Source organism: Mastacembelus armatus, chromosome 8 (genome assembly GCF_900324485.2).
Source record: "Mastacembelus armatus chromosome 8, fMasArm1.2, whole genome shotgun sequence".
In the NCBI taxonomy this organism is placed as follows: domain Eukaryota; kingdom Metazoa; phylum Chordata; class Actinopteri; order Synbranchiformes; family Mastacembelidae; genus Mastacembelus; species Mastacembelus armatus.
Genome location: NC_046640.1, coordinates 1039891 through 1061781, shown reverse-complemented (window position 1 = coordinate 1061781; position 21891 = coordinate 1039891). Strand labels below are relative to the sequence as shown.

General features: G+C 42.0%; 2 protein-coding genes across 3 annotated transcripts; one reads left to right on the top strand and one right to left on the bottom strand.

The window, feature by feature from the left end:
• Positions 1 to 7011: 7011 nt before the first annotated feature.
• Positions 7012 to 17101, top strand: engase (endo-beta-N-acetylglucosaminidase). 2 transcript variants are annotated; one of them, XM_026324682.2, is made up of 15 exons: positions 7012 to 7267; positions 9047 to 9126; positions 9245 to 9446; positions 9859 to 10007; positions 10166 to 10320; positions 11178 to 11326; positions 11443 to 11614; positions 11705 to 11811; positions 11940 to 12051; positions 12413 to 12600; positions 12678 to 12820; positions 13608 to 13707; positions 13995 to 14106; positions 14241 to 14648; positions 16821 to 17101. In XM_026324682.2, exons 1-14 carry the CDS (start codon positions 7179 to 7181, stop codon positions 14640 to 14642), a joined length of 2160 nt encoding a protein of 719 aa, XP_026180467.1. In that variant the 5' UTR covers positions 7012 to 7178; the 3' UTR covers positions 14643 to 14648; positions 16821 to 17101. The 2 variants fall into 2 exon arrangements, with proteins under 2 accessions (XP_026180467.1, XP_026180466.1); XM_026324681.2 differs by having other exon boundaries at positions 14241 to 17101.
• Positions 15450 to 20531, bottom strand: scpep1 (serine carboxypeptidase 1). The gene is made up of 13 exons (XM_026324684.2): positions 20400 to 20531; positions 20056 to 20195; positions 19418 to 19507; positions 18998 to 19153; positions 18453 to 18527; positions 17952 to 18024; positions 17805 to 17842; positions 17581 to 17709; positions 16844 to 16931; positions 16569 to 16682; positions 16294 to 16431; positions 16050 to 16213; positions 15450 to 15672 (listed from the first exon to the last, which is right to left on the bottom strand). Exons 1-13 carry the CDS (start codon positions 20458 to 20460, stop codon positions 15610 to 15612), a joined length of 1329 nt encoding a protein of 442 aa, XP_026180469.1. The 5' UTR covers positions 20461 to 20531; the 3' UTR covers positions 15450 to 15609.
• Positions 20532 to 21891: the final 1360 nt, after the last annotated feature.

Below are 21891 nucleotides of genomic sequence, written 5' to 3'. Positions count from 1 at the left end.
CTGCTGAAAGCGTCTGACGTCACTTCCATGCTGCGTAGTGAGGTGGTACGCTGACTGAGAGCTTTTCAGTACAGAGCTGCCAACAGATACCAGTACGGGTAACACAAGGAAAAGTGTTGATTCCTTGGTTTACAGAAAAGTATGAAATCATTAACGGCAAAGTATGTTACAGTTGTTATGTTACAAAGTATGATAAAGTTGATTGTGCAGAAAAAAACTTTAAATGCAATTTCATGAAGTAAAAGGATTAAGGAAACAATGTCAGTCTGTGTTTGAATTGTGGGGAGCCATTCTTGTGACCACTATTGGACATAAATGCAATCAGTGCTTTACACTATTTGTCCATTCACCCATTTGCACAAACAGTCATTCATATAAACTCATACTCATCATCTTTGGAAATGACATAACAGGCCTACCACAAGCCATGATTTTAGATGCTAGTCAAATGTCAAAAGCTCAGGGAGTCCAACCTGGAGCCCCAGGAGCTGCTGGTACAGTTCTACAGAGGAACCATTAAAACTGACTCATCCATCACTGTGCGGTTTGGTCAACAGGAACAGACAGTTCGGGCTGTAGGAAGTGTCATCGGTGCCAGCCTGCCCTCCAGTGAGGACCTGTACACCTCACAGGTCCAGAGGAGGTCAAAGAAGATTTCTGAAGACCCCTCACATCCTGATCACAGGCTTTTTGACTCCTCCCCTCTGGACAGTGCTACAGAACACTGTACAGCAGAACGACCAGACATATGGACAGTTTCTTTCCCTGTGCCATCATTCTGATAAACACTTAATCCATGGTTGTCAGTAATCAGCTAAACATGCAACATTGGTGACAGTGCAATACAGGTGTCTGTGCAATAACAGTTAAATTGTAAATATTTATAAATATTCACCTGGAAGTGCTTCATCTTCATCATTTGTTTACTTCCTATTTTGATTTTGATTTATTATTTTTCTATTGTTATTCTTTTCCCTTTTGTGTACATACTCATAGGACAGAGCACATTGTGAGCCACTGTATCAAAATCCTGTATGTGAAAACATCGCTGGCAATAAAGACGATTCTGAGATCTGAGAGGAAATTTCTTCGCATTTCACATTGTAGTTGGTTGGTTTTTCTTAGTATATAATATTAATATAGTAGCAGGTTGGAGCTGATGTCACTGGTTTGCAATTCCACATTTCTTCTCATTTTCATGTACGAACAAAAGTAACCACACACTACTGCACCACACACCACAATTCCACTAGTTCTTTCCTCCCTGCTGCCCTAAGCTGTTTTCATGGGTTTGCTGTCAGAGACCAATCTCCTCAAACTAAACGTGTCTGGTGTTACACAATAACAAAAGACTTGCTCCTTTGTCCAGCTGGCCCTACACCTTTCGATCAGCTGTACCAGTTTCCTTAAATAAAAAATAAACATGGACTAAACAAAGTCAATAAATCGGGTTAAGTGCAATAGGAAGCGATGAAAATGTACCACAATCAGTAGTGATTTCTTTTAAAAGGAACCAGGGCCGTTTTTAAGTATGGGCCACATAGACGGTCGCGCAGGGCGCCACCAACCGGTGCAAGTTCAGAGAGGACACCGCAGCGACTGGGGAGCGAGATCCAGCTTTCACTGCATCAGTAGTGTGTGGTTGTCTTTCCATAGCGTTATCTTATATTCCTACATTCAGGCCTACATTATAAGTATTACAAGCAAAGCACATTCAGCTCTTATTCAAGTGAGTGAAATGAGCGAAAGTATGTCCAGTGGGTTATTGTAACACATTCTGTTTGAGTTTTTACTGAAATAAATGAAAATGCACATTAGCACATTGTAGTTGGTCAGAATACTATTCAATTCAATTCAATTCAATTCAATTTTATTTGTATAGCGCCAAATCACAATACAAATCATCTCAAGGCACTTTACAAAAACTAAAACTAAAAACCCAACAATTCCCTTATGAGCAAGCACTTGGCGACAGTGGAGAGGAAAAACTCCCTTTAACGGAAGAAAAAACCTCCAGCAGAACCGGGCTCAGTTTGGGCGGCCATCTGCCTCGACCGGTTGGGGTGAGTGGATAGAGCAGAGAGAAAAGAACAGCAACAATAAACAACAAATAGACACTGCAGGTTGGTGGGACCAGTAACTGCACATCAGCGATATACAGCTCCAGGGCCAGGGACACCTGCAGAAGGTACAGAGAGAACAGAGAGAGAGGGAGAGAGCACAAACTCGGGGAGAGAGAGAGCACAAGGTTAGTGACATTCAATGGTGGAATATACATGAGGTGGGGGGGAATACTAGACTTTTCTTTTTGGTTTGTGTTCTTGGAGTGTGTGGTGTTGGGTATAAAAGTTGTGAAAAAACATTTCTATAAAAATACAATAGAAATGTCAGGAATAGTGGGACGGAGAAATGAAGGGCCCATGGTAGTAGGAACGTAGCCTATGAAAAATGACAGAAAGCAATATAAATATGAAAGGAGGTTGAGAAGGTGTGTGATACAGGGCCGTTTTTCGTAATAACAATGGTAAGAAAAACAACAACAACAACAACAATAATAATAAATATAGCCGCACATATTAAGACATCAACAAACATATTCAGCCACACAAACCGTTGTACACACTCGTGGACACACGCAGACCAGCAAACCTACACATTTATCATTGTAAATGTTCATTTGACTGGACGCAGAATTCAGACCACATACAGCCACACATACAGACACATAAATGCAGGAGCAACAGCAGCAGACATTTATTCAGCCATTGCACCTATAAGTTTAAAACTCCCATGATGTCAGTCATTGCCACAGAAACAACGTGGAAAATAGAGCTTTACTGCCACCTGATGGCAGAACTGAGGATGTGCTCCCAAACAATACTGTGAAGTCAAGTGTCAAGCAAAGTAAAAGCCAGCTCAAGCTTTCTTCCTTCATTATTATATATGGTTTTGACACTCCTAAAACAGGACCCCAGCTTGGCTTGATACAGTTTTCCACAAACACTGCACTGACAGTGCACTAGTTGTAAACACACATTTCCAGATGTACTGAGACACAAAAACACACAGACACACATATTAAGACATTGACAAATATAATCAGCCAAACACGCCATTACACACACCCGTGGACACATGCAGAACAAGAATCCTACACATTTATTGTCCTAAATTTGCATTTGACAGAACTACCAAAGCTGAGGTGGGGGATTTTGTAAATCAGTCCAGAGGCCACAGTACGGACCGAAAACTGACGTTTCACAACATCACAGTGAAAAGAGTATTGTCTCTCAGAAAACACAAGATTTATTCAATGCCAAGGTCAAACTGTGGATTAGGATGCCCTAAAGGATTTATGTGCAAAATTTGGTCCATATCTGACAAACTAAATTTTGGCTCTCCATTCAAATTTTTGCAAATGTTCAAATTGTTATACAGGGGGCGCTATAGCGCCTACTGTGATTTTGTTCAATCACCTGGATTCAGGCCCCCAGGGTCTACAATTCATGAATTGGTCCGATTCCAATCCAACCATGCACGATCTGCGACACCTTGAAGGTGCCAAAATGTCAACCGCCAAGGGAAAACCGTAAAACTTAATTACGAAATTTGGATAACTTTTGCAGCCCCTCTCATATAGAGGAGGCTGACCAAAAATGAGCTAATTTGGTGAAAAGCCCAAGGAGGAGTTCGTTCAAGTTCGAGGTGAGCAAAATCAACAAACTCACTGACCTCAAGATAAACTCCCAGCGGGTGGACTTCCTGTTGGTCATATGACCTTGACATGATAAGCTTTTTTGCTTGGCCTGACATGAAGAAGACACTTGCCAAAGCTGGTGACTGTGCGATGGAAAAAATGTCAGTGGGGCTCCCATAGGCGCAATATATTTTCAGTAGTGATGGGCAAGTGAAGCCTCATGAAGCTCTGAGGCTTTCCTGACAATTGTGCCGAAAAAGATTCAAAGCTTCGAGACGTCAGTGACAGTGACATCTGGTGGACAACTGAAGCCATAGCAACTTCTAAAGAGCACGAATGAAGAACTGGCACTGTTTCAATCCCATGACAGCAATAAAAGTTCAGACCTCTTGAGATCAAAATGATCACTCAAATCTGTCAAACCTGTCAAGCTGTCATTGCCTCAGAATGCATTGAAACGCCATGAGCCAATGACACACACTGAAAGACTATGAGCCAATGAAAAGCTTTGAAACATTTTGAAGCAATGAAGCGCAAAGCGAAACAGCGATGCGAACGTCATCAGTCACGTGACACTGGTGTTTTGATACAAGCTCCGAACACAGTGTTTCGAATCACTCCGCTTCAGGAAGAGTGACACAAGCTCCGAAGCCTCGGTATCATTTGCCCATCACTAATTTTCAGCTTTCTCAGGGGCGCTGAAGAGCCATTCTTTTGAGTTCGTTTATGAAATGAAAATATTAAATTTTTTCACGATCCTGAATTATATACAAATTTTGGTTTTCACGCATGTCCAGGGGGTCAAATTAGAGGTTAAAACGCAGAAGAAGAAGAAGAAAAAAATATAGCCGCAAGCGGCGATAAGCGGCCCTCGCCTCGAGCGGACCGCCTCCCCCGGCGCACCGCCCCCGCGAGCGACCCGCGGCCGAAGCCGAGCTCAAACCGTGCAGCCGACCTCAAACAGCAGCAGTTGTAAGCACAGCTGCACATTTCCAGATGTACCGAGACAAAAAGCACGCAGATACACATATTAAGACATCAACAAACACATTCAGCCACACAAAACGTTGCACACACCCGTGGACACACGCAGAGCAGCAAACCTGCACATGTACCATTTTAAATGTTCATTTGACTGGACGCAGAATTCAGACCACATACAGCCAAACATACAGGCACACATAAATGCAGGAGCAACAGCCGGAGACATGTATTCAGCATTGCACCTTTAAGTTTAAAACTCCCTTTGAAAAACAATCCTGGATATCAGACATTGCCACACAAACAACGTGGATAATAGAGCTTTACTGCCACCTGATGGCAGAACTGATGATGTGCTCCCAAACAACACTCAAGTCAAGTCTGTTGATTCATTGTCACAGAAAGAATGTGGTACATAGAGCTCTACTGCCATCTTTTGGCAAAACTGAGGATGTGCTCCCAAACAACACTCAAGTCAAAAGTCTGTTGTTCGAAAGAGTGAAACCGCTCCAGAGACACTGACAGTGCAACAGTTGTAAACACACATTTCCAGATGTCCTGAGACACAAAAACACACTGACACACATATTAAGACATTAACAGAAATAAGTCCGCAGGCCACAGTACAGATGAAAAGCTCACATTTTTTTCACATCACAGTGAAAACAGTATTGTCTCTCAGAAAACACAAGATTTATTCAATGCCAAAGTCAAACTGTGGATCCACGTGGAGCCTTTTAAGTGAGAGGAGAATTTACACCCCGAAAGGTGAGGTGTGTGGGATTTTAACTGCTGCAGAGGTCACGTCTCTGTGGCCACAGTGATACAGACACATACAGACACACAGAAATGCAGGACGGCAGCAGCAGCAGACATTTATTTAGAGAATTTGCACCCGGAAAGGTGAGGTGTGTGGGATTTTAACTGCTGCAGAGGTACGTCTCTGCAGCTTGGCCTGATATGAAGAAGAGATGTGCCAGGTATGGCGACTGGGCGATGAAAAAAATGTCAGCATGTATTTTGACCTTTGTCGGGGGCGCCGCAGAGCCATTCTTTTGAGGTCGTTTATGAAACCCATAAAATATCAAATTTTCACGCGATTCTGAGGGGCCTGCAAATTTTGGTGAGTTTTCACACACGTTCAGGGGGTCAAATTTGAGGTTATTTCGGCAGAAGAAGAATAATAACAAAAAAAATAATAATAATAAATAATCCTAGCAATTTCCAGGCCCACGGCCGCGCGACACCGACATACTATACATTTTCGGAAAGGTCTAACGCCCAGTAACGTCATGGTGGGGTGCGGGGAGATGGTAAACGATGCCAGAAACCGCCCCCCGCTTATTCATCTTTTACCCATTCAGCAATTATAATAGTCCCTGCGCTTGAACCCCTGGTCCTTGATCGGGCCTAAAAATCCTAACGATTTCCGGGCCCGGGCCCACGCCCACCTGACACCCACATATCAAACATTTTTGGAAAGGTCTCACGCCCAGTAACGTCATGATGCTAGACGATGCCTGAAATCGCCCCCCAGCGAAGTCGTCCCGTGCACAGTGACCGATTATAATAGTCCCTGCGGGGGTGGTTGTTGCAGGGTGGGAGATCTGAAGGTGCTGTAATGACTACAGGTTGTTGTCTTGTTCAGGGTGTTCTTTGGGGAGTCGGTAGGGTGCGCTAGAGGGAGATGGGTCAGGGAGGAGAGAAGAAGTGTGTGTGGAGGGAAAGTGACAAAAGAATGTCTGCTGGCTGTGAATTTAGCGGGGCATTAGAGTACGTTTTACATTTATTATTTTTTAAACACTTGGCCGTCATGTTTTACAGTATTATAAAAGTTGTGTTGTGCTCACACTTTTGATCAAGTAAACAAATGTAACAGAACATTGTTAGCACATATTAGCACATGAAAACAATCATTCTGTTGCAATTCAACACTATAACCTGCGTCATTACGCAGCCTCCAAAATGAGACGTGACTTATGTCACTACATGTGTCTCTCTCGCCTCTGTAAAAGTTCTTTGTTCATTGCACCCCTCAGTTCGGGGTCCCCCTATCGGCTTGGCGCACTTCCGTTGTGTTCTCTCTTTTGCAGCGCGTTTGCCCTTGTCGGCCACCGTAAATATGTGCTAAAAATGTTCTATTACATTTGTTTACTTGATACAAGTGTCATACAACGGTGGGAGACATGGGAAGGGGGAGGGGTGGTTGCGGGGTGGAACATCTAAACGTCGTCAACTTTGTTCATAGCATCCCTCAGTTCGGGGTCCCCCTATCGGCCTGGCCCACTTCCGTTGTGTTCTCTTTTGCAGCGTTTCTTTCTTGCTGGTTGGTATGAACCGTAAAACACCACCGAAGAAGGTTGAAGACGGAAACAGATCTCACTTCCGTCACAATCTTCTTCCGAGTTTTGGCATTTAACCCTGACCAAGCCAATAGGCTTGTGTTTCTGTGGTGTAACTCCCTTGTTTTCTCACTAACAGCCGTTAAGTGTTACCGAGCATGGATGGAAACGGGGATAGGCCTCGGCTGCAGAAACGAAAGGCAGCTGAAGACGGTGACGCCAAGCAGAGCAAAGCTGCAGCCAGCCGGTAACTGCTGCTGAAACCCGTGTCTAAAACTGGATAAAATCAAAAATGTCCTTTGCTTTTTGATTAGACAATTAACGTGCTATGGTTTAGTATTTCACATAACAGGAAAGCGGCATTTGTTCGTCAAGAACGATGACACATATGTTAATATAATAAAATAATTGCTCATGGATTTCTTACTTTGTCAGACGCACCAAGCCTGCAGCTCTGCCCATTTATTACTGAATCAGGGCTCGCAAAATCGCTAGCCCGACGCCTCGGGGCTATTGTGTCTTCCAGTCGGGCTACCAAAATCTTTCTCAGCCATGCCCGTTGGGCTATCATGTGGGGAGGAAAAATATATTTCAATGCTTCTGCATTCTTTCTTAAATATAGTTGGATAATTATATAATATTCGGGCATCGGGGAACCACTGTCAATATGTGAAGTATTGAAATTACGTTTGAATTCGTGCTTGTTTTTTGTTTTTACTTTCACTTTGCGGTCGCGCGAACTGCAGCACTGATCGGTCAGTGACGGAATAGTTGCGCACCAATTCCTCTGACATCGTCCTGTCAGTTATTAGCCTACGTTTAAGCTCAAGTGACAAGTTTTCACTTGTCACTTGAGCTTAAACGTGTGATAGAGGTGGAGGGAATTTCAAAAACCGCTGACCGTTATGTGTGTGCGTGTGTAAAAATAAGCGGCACATGGATTTGCGCAAGTATTTTAGTTCTGCTGAGCCAAATAAGACAGGTCAGGGTGAAGAAGTAACAGCCAAAGAAAAGCTGACTACCACAAAGCGGAAAACATCTGAAAAATCAGACTATGAGACAAAAAGAAAGCGCAGCTTTTTGGTTTCATGGACTTTCACTTAGAAACAAATATTTAAGTTGATTATTGTAATTTTACTAATTTATACAGTTGTTGTAATTTGTGTTTAACACATTTTTGATTGATGTTTTGTTTCTTTTACATTATTATACATTAAAAATAATCTCTCTTTTAGTCGGGCTACTTAAATTTATTTTGGGCTACCAAAAACTGAAGAGTGTCTGCCCGAAGGGCTACCAGGGATTTTGAAATTTTTGCGAGCCCTGTGAATGGATTATGCTTTTGAAGGCATTTTGAAGAAAGTAAGGCAAATAGTTTTCACAACCTGGCAACCAAAACATTGTCGCATAAGTACAACTTAGAACCATATATTGCAGTGTATAGGTGGGATAAATAAGTAATTCATCAGTATAAAAGCTTTGTAAAACCGATAGAAGCATTCAATTCAATAAATAAGAAATGTGTGATCCAGAGTTGGTCCATAGTTTTAAGACTAAGCATAGCAATGTGGAGCAGTTCATCAGTTTGACAGCATCTGGGAAGAAGCCTTACTTCAGTCTAGTGATCCTTGTAAGGTTGTATGTAATAAGGGTAGAACTGAAATCAACACAGAGCAGCCTCCCATAGAAGTCCTTTTTTTTGTGACGTGAGAAGGCCTGATAGTGTCAGCTGTACATCAGTTCTGCCTGTAAGCGTACTGGTGAGAAACTGGGTAGTAATCATGGAAGCAGGACACTGTTGATCACTGATGTCCTAAGGCAGGTTGGAACAATAACCTGGGGCAGATTAGTGAACAGTTTGAGCTGAAGGCTGTATGCGTCTATCCTCAGATGATGTATTGAAGAAAAAAAAACAACTATTATCCAGTCAAATGAGGACAAGGACATAGATATTTTACTCTACAGGCTACAATAAAACTCTGACTTTGTTGTTGGTATTTAACATTCCACCTTTTACTTTCACCAGGTTGGAGTCTTGTTTGGATCTACCTATGGATTCAAGCAGTGTCCATGAAGTCATCAGTTATATCCCTTCAGTGCTACCAGGTTGGGGTTGGGTGACTGTATGGACTGTGGAGGTTGTCTTTAAGACCATCTGAGACAATCTGAGCTGCCTCAAACCACAATAACCTTCTTTTACATGTTGTTTCCTGTTGTGTTCCAGCCAAACATTATGACAGTGACACTACCGAACCAATCAGCTGTGGCCTTCAGACTTTAGATGAGCTGCGGTCGTGGAAACTAAGCGAGGCAAACCCTTTTAATGTGGCAGTAGCCCCTCTGGCACCCCGGGAGCCTCCTCTTGGTCATTGTCCATGTCGTACATTGGTGTCTCATGACATGATGGGCGGCTACCTAGATGACAGGTATGGATGCATTTTTATGGATAAATAAAAACTTAGCATCTAGAGGTTGAGTCATGGCAACAGGATTTTCGGTTTTTTTAGGGTCGAAATGTTTTCACCACTCATCCATTAGCTTCATCAGTCTGACAAGCCACTTGGATGAATGTTGAAAACATTTTGACCCTAAAAAATCTGAAAGTCCAGCTGCCATGACTCAACCTCTAGATAATTTCCCCTGGACGACTGAGAATCTTCACAGACATAAAAACTTGATGTCAGGATGAATTTTTCATTGGAATCTTATACTTTAAATTAATGACTCTCATTTATTACTAGAGACTTTTGTTTTCCTCTATTCTGCCTTCACCTTCTACTTGCAGTCCATCCATGTACCATAATGCCATGCCATGCCATGCTTCCCTCTGTTGTCAAGGTTTGTCCAGGGGACAAGTGCAGAAGCCCCATATGCCTTCTACCACTGGCAGTACATCGACATATTCAACTACTTCACACACAACCTGGTGACTATTCCTCCGGCCGTGTGGACCAATGCTGCTCATAAACATGGGGTCCCTGTTATTGGTGAGTGACAAAGCTCAAAATAACACATTTAATTTAGTAATCCTTTACTTTTTATTTTTAAAATGAGCATCAAGACTTGGTTAGGACAGTTCAACATCCATGTATGCATGTTTTCCCTGAAATGTAAAATCTCTCACTGTGATTGGCCTTCTTCCCAGGAACTTTCATAACAGAGTGGACCGATGGAGCCACAGTGTGTGAGGACTTCCTGAAGGACGAGGAGTCGTACCGGGCAGTAGCTGATAAACTTGTCCAGATCAGCCTTTACTATGGCTTTGATGGCTGGCTCATTAACATTGAGAACGCCCTCAGCGTAAGCTGAAGATTCACCACCATACTACATATAACATACACTTTGTGACAAGAAAAATAATGTGACCTGGTTTCTGCAGTGAATGATCATAAAATGTGATGAGATACTTGTTGTGGATAAAAAACACTTGGAGGCAAATCTCAGGTCAAAGGATGGTAAATTTAATAGGCAAAGCAATGGGCAAAGCAACAGAGTCACAACAGAGCATATGTTCTGCAGAACGGGTCAATACCGATTGACCACGAGCACAGAAAATGATCAGCTTTTGTATCAGTTGAACAGCATTAATTTACACATCAGTCACTTACATGTAAATCATGCCGGTCGGATGGCATACATAATATAATTAGCGTCTCCCTGACTTTCCGTCTGCTTCCTTGTGACTACAAAGCCGTGTTAGAAGTCTTTGTTGAATTAACATAGGACACAGGGAGGTGGCAGACATTTGTCTGTCAAGGTATTAATTTCCCTCACAATATTCAGCTGATGAGATATAGACAAATATAATGTGATCATGATAATAACACATATCTAGTTAACACCCCATATCTTTGCTGAACACGGCGATTTAACAGCACAGTGCTGGTGGAAACAGTAAGTGAACCTTAGTGGCCGGGCAGCAGTAACTTCAAACAAGCATTCCTGTAGCTGCGGATCAGGCCTGCACAATTCTTATATGGAATTCGGGACCATACTTAAAGAGCAGCCTCATCTTAAACATACAGTATATTGTTGTGTATATATACTTCAGCGTTTATTTGAGTTCCGCTTGGCAGACAGCCTGATCTTGACTGTAATATGCAATCCAGTCCTGTGCTGTAATCCAGATGATTGTGTGTAATGTTCTCTGCTCGCAGGAGGTAGCACTCAAGAACACACCTTTGTTCCTGCGTTACCTGACAGACCAGATGCATGAGCGAATCCCCACCAGCCTGGTTATGTGGTACGACAGTGTGATTGAGGATGGACAGCTAAAATGGCAGAATGAACTCAACGAATCCAATAGGTAAAAAAAATTTCCTTCTGTCAACTTTCACTAAGTAAAAGAACCCAATATAAATGAACTGGACAGCCATTATTTTGGTCTCTTTATCTCAGTTAATCTCAATGTCTCCATAACAGGATGTTTTTTGATGCTTGTGATGGTTTCTTCACTAACTACAATTGGACAGAGCAGAACCTGGACTGGATGAGGGGCTACAGTGGGGTACAAGGCCGCCAGGCTGACGTTTTCATCGGGGTAGACGTGTTCGCCCGAGGCAAGGTGGTTGGAGGAATGTTTGAAACAAATAAGGTATTTGATAATGCATGTTGGTTTATGAATAAGTGTTAAACAGTAGCAGGTCGTTGACACTACACATCCTCTTGTTTTGGTTGTCTACAGGCACTGGAAATCATTCGCAAGCACAACTTCTCTGCAGCCATCTTTGCCCCAGGCTGGGTGTATGAGACCCAAGATGATAAGACCAAATTCCGTCAGAATCAGGACAAGTGAGATCTACACATCTGCACGGACGAAAATACACTCATTAAACATTAAATTATCCATAGTACACAAATATCAGTGCGTGTTAGTGAGAGTGGATGAATAGACTCAAATGTTCTTTAACTTCCTGCAGATTTTGGGCTCTTCTGTCAGACTATCTTTACATCCACCGACCAGTCTCGACTCTGCCCTTCATCTCCTCCTTCTGCCAGGGCTTTGGGAAGACTGTCTACTGGAGAGGGCAGGTACTGAATTCATTATCTCACAGTAAAAACCACAGCATGTCTTCTAGAAAGGACTTGAGCAGATCCTAAGGATTCGTATTTGGGCTGAGCTGGGTCTATTCTAATGCATCAGTATCAGCTAAAATGTAGCACAGAAAAGAGCCAATCACACTAGTTTTTATATCTCCTGATGTCAGTGAGTGTGTGTCTGAACTAATACACAGCTGATGAAGCCCCTCTATGCTTCAGGCTGGTGAAATATGTAACTGCATTGGTTGTGCTCCAATGTTAACATATCTTTGTTCAATGAAATGCTTAAATAAAGTTTCAGTTGTTTGACTCATCAGTTGGATGACTTCAGTCTTATTTTGTGTGTAAGCAGCATGAGACAAAGAGGAGCTGGTTCAACCTGACTGCCCAGGAGGTCCAGCCCCTGTATTACCATTTGGATATAGAGGGTCAGGGCTGGCTAAGAACCCGGGGCTGCCCAGACGACGCCTGGAATGGAGGCTGCTCACTGTTGCTGGACGGTCTTATCTCTGTCTCGGCCACATCTCCAGTTTGTGCCAAGTGTGTGTTTTCTAGTCACCTTTTCTCAGTGGAAAAAAGCGATCTTGCAATTGTTGTGTGTGTTCTGTATGTCCCAGGATCTTCTCTCTCCATGCACCTCTGCCATCCAAGTCCTTGGTGAGCCTCATCTATAAGCCTTCTGCTGGGATTATAGTCTCCCTGGAGCTGAAGACCACAGATGCCAGTCTTGGAGCAGACATGGACAGCCAGGATGTTAAACGTGAGTTTATTGCTATCCATCAATTCTCCATAGCCACTTATTCTTTACAGAGTTACCGTGAGGGTCCGGAGCCAGTACCTTTCCTAGCAGGTGTTACTGTATGGAGAGCCCCAATAAATTAGTTTACATCAGCTTTATATAAACTTCAATTTACTTATCACAAAGAGTACTACTCATTCTCTGTCATAATGAACTGTCACACTATCGAGATGCGTTATAGGAAGTGTAGGATTCAGTGTTTTTGGAGCTGGATCCATAATAGTGATTAAGGTTAGGCTGTTTTGGCCACTGCTTTATTTTTTTTAGCACTCTTGTTTAAACTCTCTCCTACAATCTCAACCAGTTAGTATTATGCAAAGACTTTACGGTGACAGTTCAGGGAGCTGTTGACATTGTTTTTTAGCTCTTGGCTGATATTTTATGTGAATGAAACTTGCCCACAAATGAAGTAGAAGTAGTAGTAGTATTCTCACACTGCAATCTCAGGGTGTTAATTATCCGAACAATAAAACCTTGTGATTGTCCATTCCCCCTTTAACAACTTGGCCTTCATTAGATTAAAATGTGCACATTTGTGCAATGTAGAGGTTTTGGTGAACTGAAGTGGGAACGCACTACAAAACAAAAGCAGTTTCCAACCTCTTTTCAGATCTACGTATGTTAGACTCAGGTGCAGTCAGCAGAATTCCACTGGCATCCACACAAACCCAATCTAGAACATCTACCTGGCTTTAATGTTAATTAACGTTAGTTATTGCCAACTCCACATGTTTTTTTGTGCCTGCAGTTACCAGCATGTCTCCTGAGGTACTGGATGAGGGGCACCATCTGGTGAACCAGTTCTCTAGACTGTGTGGAATCATGCATCCAGATGGTTGGACTGTCAGGTAAGGCACATATACAGCCAACACTTTATTTGCATAAAATGCAAGAAAATTGACTTAAAGTGCAAAGACACTCTAGGACTCATTTACAGGCATAAAGCCGTATTAAAACACAAGCTTTTCTCTGCCTGTGTAGACTAATTCAAGTAGAAATGTTTCAGTTTCCTTAAGATTGAAGTGGCTAAACCATTTTTTGTGTATACAAACATTTAACAGCTGGGTTGGTGGATTCTATCACAGAAGTGTGTAATGTCCTGGTCTTTCTGTTCTCTTCATGTCACCATGTACAGCTGTTCGCAGCTGGAGCTCCCTGGCTGTGCTCTTAGAGAACTTTGTGTCAAAATCCAGCGAAAGGGAGAGCTACAGGACACACCTTTCAGCTGTAGGGTGGGAGAGATTATGGTGAGACAGTGGGAGTACATTCAGTACAATGTACATTATAAAAAATGCAGATAAAAACTTCTTATTATAATCATTATTAGTACATGTCTTACTTTTTCAATCACTTTTGTTTGCCCCTGTCCCTTCTTTGCAAGCTCCTGGATGCAGCCAGTCTGCAGGCTCCTGCTGAGTTGGTTCAGGGCTTCTGCATTTATGACGTGGTTTGGCTGCGTGGTGCTGGTACCTCACCACAGTCCAGTTCTCCCAGTCTGCGCCTCAATGCCACCCTGCGCTGGCACTACCCAACAGAGCTTGTACGCCACTTCAAGGTGTACTGGCGACAACTGAGAGGACCTGATCCTCAAATTCCACTGGGTCAGCTGGTTCTGGTGGGACGGGCATATTCAAATCTCTTCAGGGTAACAGAATTGGCAGTGCCAGAGCCCCCTGGCCTGCTGGAGCTAGTGGTGGAGCCAGTGATCAGGATGGGTTTCTTGGTCCCTGAAAGCCACTGGGGAAGAAGAAGCCTCAGCTATGCAGAGGACCTCACACAATGACTTCAGGTAAAGCTCACCAGCAGCATCTTGTGGACTCTCGTAGGTGATACTACAAGCATCTGTCAGAATTTCTGAATTGAATCACTAATAGATTTTAATTTAAGGACAACGTGATTGTCCTTAAATCTGTTTCTGTCCTTGTAATGTTGACTAATTGATCATAAAAGCAGGAATGTTAGTAAATATCGGTGTTAGGTTACAAATTATTATCCAACAGGGATTTTGAGCTTCTCCTGATGTAACTATCTGCAGAAGAATGTGCTCTGGTATGACCTGTGTAACTGGGGAATGGAGGATACTTTCAGTTACACTAAAATATATCCTTATTTTCCTCACTTGTTTCCAATGCTATATTCAATGCACGTTGGCCACACGCCATTGAAAAGTATAATAGAAAAGCCCTGAGACTCAGAACTCAGGTTTTTTCATGTCCTGCATTAAAGAGTTCATTCAGACATATACAATACTTGATCCCACAGACCCAAAATTTATCATCTTTCACCAACCACCACACATTTATTAAGGATTTCAATACTGATAAAAGCAACAGAACAAACACAGATTCAGATCTGTCAAAACACACTGGGGGAAGATATCCTGATCATATAGAAAAAGAAAGAGCTGTTCCTCGGAGTATATCAGCAGAGAGACACAAAGTGGTGATGTCTGTGGGTCCAACACTTCAGGTAGTCATTGACTACCTAAGGTATGGACTGTACAGGCAACATATGTTGTTTTTCAAGCCTCACAGATATTTTAAAATTAAGAAAGAGCATCTTTGGAATTATTAATACTGTAATAGAGTTCGGTGCTTACAAAAAACATCTTTATTGACATTGGGGCTGAAATTTACACAGGTTATTATTCCAATCAAGCACAACTTGGATTTTTCTGTTGGTTTAGAAGAAAGTGAGTTATAAAAATTATGATTGTCAGAGCCATTCCAGCTGGCATCAGAGTGGGTGGGTCAGGGCTGCTGGGTGATCATCTGCATCATCTTTAAGGCCATTGGTCCCTGGTCTGAGGGAATCTGTCAAAACAGGAAAAATAATTCTTTATAATATTTAAACTTTAATTCTTTTACAATTACTAATCAAACTAACGTTTAATGTTTTTGGATAGAAGTATATGATCTGCATACTAATTAATGGTAGCAGAAACAATTTGAAATTACTGTTAGAGCTTTTATTTTACATTATACAAGCTATCATAAAGAACAGTGGATTATTAGCATTAGTCAGCAAATAACAGGATACAGCACATGAATGGTAATTTGTTATATTATCTACACACCAAAGTGATTGTGAAGTGCTTGCTTAATGGGATTCCAATCTGAAACACAGCATTGTAGCTGTATTCCACATCCCAGATATTTTGCATGCTATACCTGTGCAGCCAGTGTCTTACCATGTGACCAGCCTTGAGGATCCAATAGAATGCAAAGTTCTTATAGGTTTTGTAAAAAGCTCCGGTAATGCCCGGGTAGGCTGGGTCATCCAGGGCGGTCCACCTCAGCTTGTTAAATCCAGGTAGCCCCTCCCACTTAAGCTGCTTCATCCACTGCTCCTGACCTGTGAGTAAAGATTCATTGATTCCCAGCTGGTGGACACAATACTGCTGCTACGGGCAAACAAGAAGATGCTTAAGTTACCCATGGTGTCAACTATGAGGTCCAGCTGTCCATTGTAAATTGTGACATTGACTCCATTGGTCAGCAGCTGGTCAACTATGTCCACCACTGGCCTCATGAAGTCTCCTACCATGCTGCTGAACACATCATCTGCCTGGCCTGGTTACACAGCCAAGACAGGAGAGTGGAAAATTCATATGGAGAATGCAAAGAAAGAAAGGGGTAGAAAATTAGGATCAAAGATGTGTCAAAGCACAATCAAAGCAGAAAGGACAAGGTTCACTTAAATACAGTACCTCCCCAGGTGACATTCTGGGGGATGATGCCCAGTTTCTTCCTAATGGGTCCATTCATCAGCTCGCTCAGTGACCGTCTATGGAGGGGACTGATGTGGCGTCGGATTTGCAGGGCTTAGGAGAGGGGAGGTGAAAAGGAGAGGGGAGGTGAAAGGGGGGGGGGGGACTCCAGTTGATAAATGAGTGACTCCCCCCATTTCTTCCATGTCAACAAACCCATGTAGCAGTTTCATTTTGATATTTCCCGATCAGATGCAGTTGTGACAACATCTCACCAATGAAGTTCAATCCTGATGAAGAGTGGAGTTGTTTCTCATCTGGTTCCTGGGTGAGGATGTTGTAGAAGTTGACTCCATTGGTGTTCTGAGATGAAAAACCAAAATAGAGCTGCAGTAAGAGATTATTCACATAATGCCAATTTTAAACTTGTACAATGTTTATATAGGAATATTTTGGGTTTATATGTAAAGTGCATTGAAATGACTTTTTATTGTGATTTGGCAATGTGCAAATAAAATTTATTTGAATTTAAATTGACCTGAGTATGAGGTTTAATCCAGATGATGGTAAAATTATCTTAACATGAGACTGGAAAAATACCTATCACCTTTCATCATCATTGGCTCCTCATAGACCATTACATACATACACACACACACACATACACACACACACACACACACACACACACACACACAGAGAGAGGAGCACAACAGTTAATCAAGAAGCTTCAGTTCAAATAGATTCACTAGTTACATTAAGCGACAAAAATCCACCTTTTGGAGTGGCCCAGTCAAAGCCCAGACCTTAATCCAATAAGGATACTGTGGAATTAATACATAAAGTTGTTCATGCCAGACATCCTAAGACTATACCATTTATAAGAATGTACCATCCTTCTGAATTTACTGATATACACTATTAATATTTCCCTGTATATGAAAAAGTGAACCTGTTCGCATCAGATTGAAGTGTGGAGATACTCTGAGCTGCAGGACCTGTGTGTACCAACCTGCTCCACTACAGTCTCAGTCACTGACCACAGCTCTGTGGCTTTCTGAAACTGTTGCTGCTCCACAGCCTGCTTCACCGCCTCAGCTGCACTGTTAACATCCGCCATGCCGTAATCATCCAGCAGAGACTACACAGCAGAGAGAACACACTGAGGTGAATCCCAACACATGATCCCATGAATCTACCAGACATGCTGTATTCTACATTTGTACTGTGACTTACAGTAGTGTACAGGTATGGTCCCCATGTCATGACAGAATCTGTGGATGAAGTCAGGGTGAGCACTTTGGTTATTTATCCACCAAAAAGTTAAAAATAAACCCTGCTGTCTCTTTTGAGTCTACATGTGTAAAACTCAGTGACACTGACCCACTGGGGAAATCCATGAGTCTCCAAGGGCCACACCAGCAAAGTTACATTTTACTGTCCCTTGTCCTATGGCCTGGAAGACAAAGAGATATGAATGAAACAGTGGTTAAGGTGGGACTTCAGGTGGGGAGCATATGGTGAGCTGCTGGTTCGTCACTGAGTGAATGGACAATCTTGGTTGTTGCCCAAGTTCATGCACAGTAAACCTTCTGTGACTGTAAATACACACTGAAGGCTTGGCACACTTTCCTAAACTCACAGGTTATGAAAAAACTAAAACATATTTATTGCAGGCAATATGGGTCACACTAACACTGAAGTGTGTTACTCTTGCTGCTGCAGAAAGGCTTGTTTTTGCAAGCAAGTCATTTAACTGTACTTTAAACGATTTTCTTGTCTACTTGTCCATCATGTGACAGCTGCTGGACAATCCAAAACCAGAGAGCTCACATAGACCTGAAGGGGTCAATGTGCTGTCGAACTCAAAAACAGTGAACTCACCTTGGTGAGCTCTAAGGAGATAGCAGCTGCCATCTTTCCTCCATACGACTCAGAGAAGATGTAAAAGGGGATGCTCTGCAAAGAATACAATAACCAGCAGTTTACATATATCAGTAGCATGAAGCCTAAACTATGATTGAATAAAATGAAAAAAATGAAAATGAAAAAATGGCTTTGTATAGTCAACACCGACAAGACAAAAATCCACATATAAAATGGAATTTGAGTGAATTGTGCATGTCCTGAGTGTCAGGTGTGGCCTCACACAGGCCAACATACTAAGTGTTCACCTGAGGCTTGGTTTTATTACAGTCAATAGCTGAGGAGATCAACACAGTACAGTGCTATAAAAAACATGGCTGCCCAACACAGAGCTCTATTACCAGATGCTACCAGCCTGAGGCTAGCTGGCTAGTTCAGTTAGCTTAGCTTTGAACTAAAAATGACCCAGCACTAACTTGTTCAGATGGTTTCCTGTGGAAAATTAGAACATCATGCTACGATAAAACAAGCGGGACTGTTGCGAGAACATCTGAACAACAAACCTGGAACTCAGCCCTCTCTGCAAAGAAGTGTTTGAGCAGCACCAGCATGTCGGAGGCCACCATGTCCACATTGGTAGCGTAGCCATCAGGTCTGTCCGTGTAGCTAAAGCCAGTGCCCACAGGGTTGTCTACAAATAACACACTGGCTGCTTGAACCTGTACAAGCCGACATACACAAAACAAATCAGCATTTTAAGACTCTTTATTTGGAACACTACAAAAGGAGTAAGGTGTTAAAGGAGTTCAGCACACAATGCAGGAATTGACTTGGCCAAAAACAAAGTGACACCTCTGAATAGATTGTTTGGCCACATTTGAATAAATCCCAGCTGATTTGTAATGTTTTGAGCTCTGTAATGTTCCAAAAATCGTCTGATCACTAAACCGTTGACTGAACAACAGGTCAAATAACCATCTCACCCAGCTTGTGTTTCTGGGCTCTAGGTCCCTGTTTAAAAGACCAATCTCCTCAAAGTTCCCGAAGCCGCTTCCTGATCCTCCTGGTCCACCCTAAAGACACATGGACAGTCATCCTCACTGTGTTAAAATATCAAAAGCATACGTGCTATTTAATAAATATATATACACAATATATACAGTTGTATGCACAAGTCTTTGAAAGTGAAAAGTCAGATATATTACTCCTGCTGCACACACATAACAAAACAAAATCTTTGTTCAACTCTGAATGAACTATCAATTATACAAATGTAAACAGTTATTGTGTCATGTACAAACGTTTGTGCAGCTACATTAATATTTAACCAACTTTCAGCTCATATCATGGCTTACAAATGCTGTCTGGCCCCAGCCGAGATTCTTTCTTTTGTAGACATAGTGGTGTCCACCCACTCTTTCCTGTAGATCACTTCAATTCCTCAGACATTTTGAGGAACTCCCCACAGGCTTTGTTTAATTCAGGGGAGGGCTAAGCTAAAATATGATATATTCTGAGCCTAACATGAATATCTGTGACCTGTTGTAAAAACATGCAGAGTCACTGGTGTGGTCCTGTCATCTTTAAACTGCAGAAATCAGTGGTGCTGACTATGTCGTACCTGGAGCCACATGACCAGAGGCAGCTCCTTGTATCCTGCAGACTGGCTGTCAGCATAGTAAAGCCACCAGAACATGTGAGCCCCCTCTCTCACTTCCACATAGTTCCAGGCTTCTTTGCCGGTCAGGGAACTGGGAAGTCCTGCATAGCGTTCAAGTGAATTCAATCATAATGTCACTTCTCATAATTCTACTCAAGCAGCAAGACAACACAGGTGTGACTAGCTACTGTGAATGAAAAGTAAAACAAAAAAGGAGTTTCGTTTAGCAGTCAGCTGAGTCCAGGCATGAAGTATGTTTTGGTCGACTACAAGCCATTTCATGTTTGTGACGATCAGCATCTTACCTTTAATGACAAGAAGGGCAAGAAGAAACACGATCCCAGGAGCTGCTCCTGCCAGACCCATTGTTAAAGACTGAGTTGGTCGAACCCGCTCTGCTCTGCTTTGTCAGGACAAATCACAAGACCACATCCGGAGTCAGCTGACTGACGTCGCATATTTAGTTCCTCTTTCCACATGGAAATGTTATTTATTTGTTTATTTAAGCAGATGCTTATATGAATACAAGACTAAAAGGGTGGACATGTGACAAAACAGATAGGCTAACAAATCAAAATTAGGACACAAAAGAAAAAAAGACAAAATATTTATGTAATGCGGGAGTGGGCTTATTGGGGTGTTAAAAGATTATGTTTTCTAAAAATCATTTATAGCGGAAACTCAGTTTTTCTAACTTTATTATGAGCAAATCGAGTCACATCTTAATTTTTGTGCCGTCATAAAACAGTCACTGTCTCTGAACGAGAGCTCCTACCTCCACCCCAACAGAGGGCAGTGTTGTGAATGAGCTCCCAAGAAGAGTCTAGGCCAGCTGATATGAACATTTCAGTAAAAGACTTGTCCTTCAAAATAAAAGACTGAAAGTCCAAGGTTTGAAAAAAAAAAGAAATACCAGATATTTGTAAAATATCGACCACGGAAATTCGATTAATTGGGATGCCCTAAAATACAGCTTGAATTTTTAAATCTCATGTTGGACTGTAACTGGACAGTCTGGAGGCTGTGGCAGAGAGGAGGATGGTGGACAAAATCAACTCCATACTGGACAATCCTGCCCACCCACCTCATGAGGAACTGTGGCCATAAGACTCTATAATTACACAATATAAACAATAATGTGTGCGCGCGCGCAACACACACACACACACCAAAAAAAGAATAACTGCTGTAACAATTGAATTTCCCCTTGGAGATTAATAAAGTACTCTTCTTCTTCTTCTTAATAGAGTCATAAAGAGCCATTGTGGTACCACTACTCCTAGATGTAAGACTATTTCAGCCTTGTTGTACCTTAACCCAATACTTGACATTTTACAAAGAGACTGCAGAAAATAACAATGACCTTAAAAATGTGTGTTGCCTCAAATTCACAAGTATTATTCCATATTTTGTTTATAATGGAATACATATGTTACCATTTACCGATGTACCACTAACAAAATAGCACTTAAACTAGACAGATAAGACACATAATGCACACACACCATGTCCATAACAAGTTAGATAAATTAAATATAAGGCTATTGGTATACAATGTAAAACCAATAACACACAGAACAATAGAGAAGAGGCATTTGCATATAATCTGCACATATCATAGCTGAACATTTCTCCAATATGGTGATGATCACACTGATTTGGTTTTGGTTGCTACAAGTTTAATACCTTGTTTGGACAAGAAATTAAGTCTTATTGGTTGTTTCTCCGGCCTGTCCCCGGTATGCAGAAATCTCTTGTGTGCATCGACTGAAAGACAGCTTTCTAATTTGTCTAAAA

Bases quoted from the DNA above. Each gene is read 5' to 3' on its own strand.
- engase (XM_026324682.2), top strand. From the start codon at position 7,179: ATGGATGGAAACGGGGATAGGCCTCGGCTGCAGAAACGAAAGGCAGCT. The intron at 9,127-9,244 runs GTTGGGGTTGGG...GTTGTGTTCCAG, and splicing joins TATCCCTTCAGTGCTACCAG to CCAAACATTATGACAGTGAC. The intron at 12,601-12,677 runs GTGTGTGTTTTC...TGTATGTCCCAG, and splicing joins ACATCTCCAGTTTGTGCCAA to GATCTTCTCTCTCCATGCAC.
- scpep1 (XM_026324684.2), bottom strand. From the start codon at position 20,460: ATGGGTCTGGCAGGAGCAGCTCCTGGGATCGTGTTTCTTCTTGCCCTT. The intron at 19,508-20,055 runs GTACGACATAGT...ATGTGTCTTTAG, and splicing joins CTCTGGTCATGTGGCTCCAG to GGTGGACCAGGAGGATCAGG. The intron at 17,843-17,951 runs GTCAGTGTCACT...CTTCATCCACAG, and splicing joins CTCATGGATTTCCCCAGTGG to ATTCTGTCATGACATGGGGA.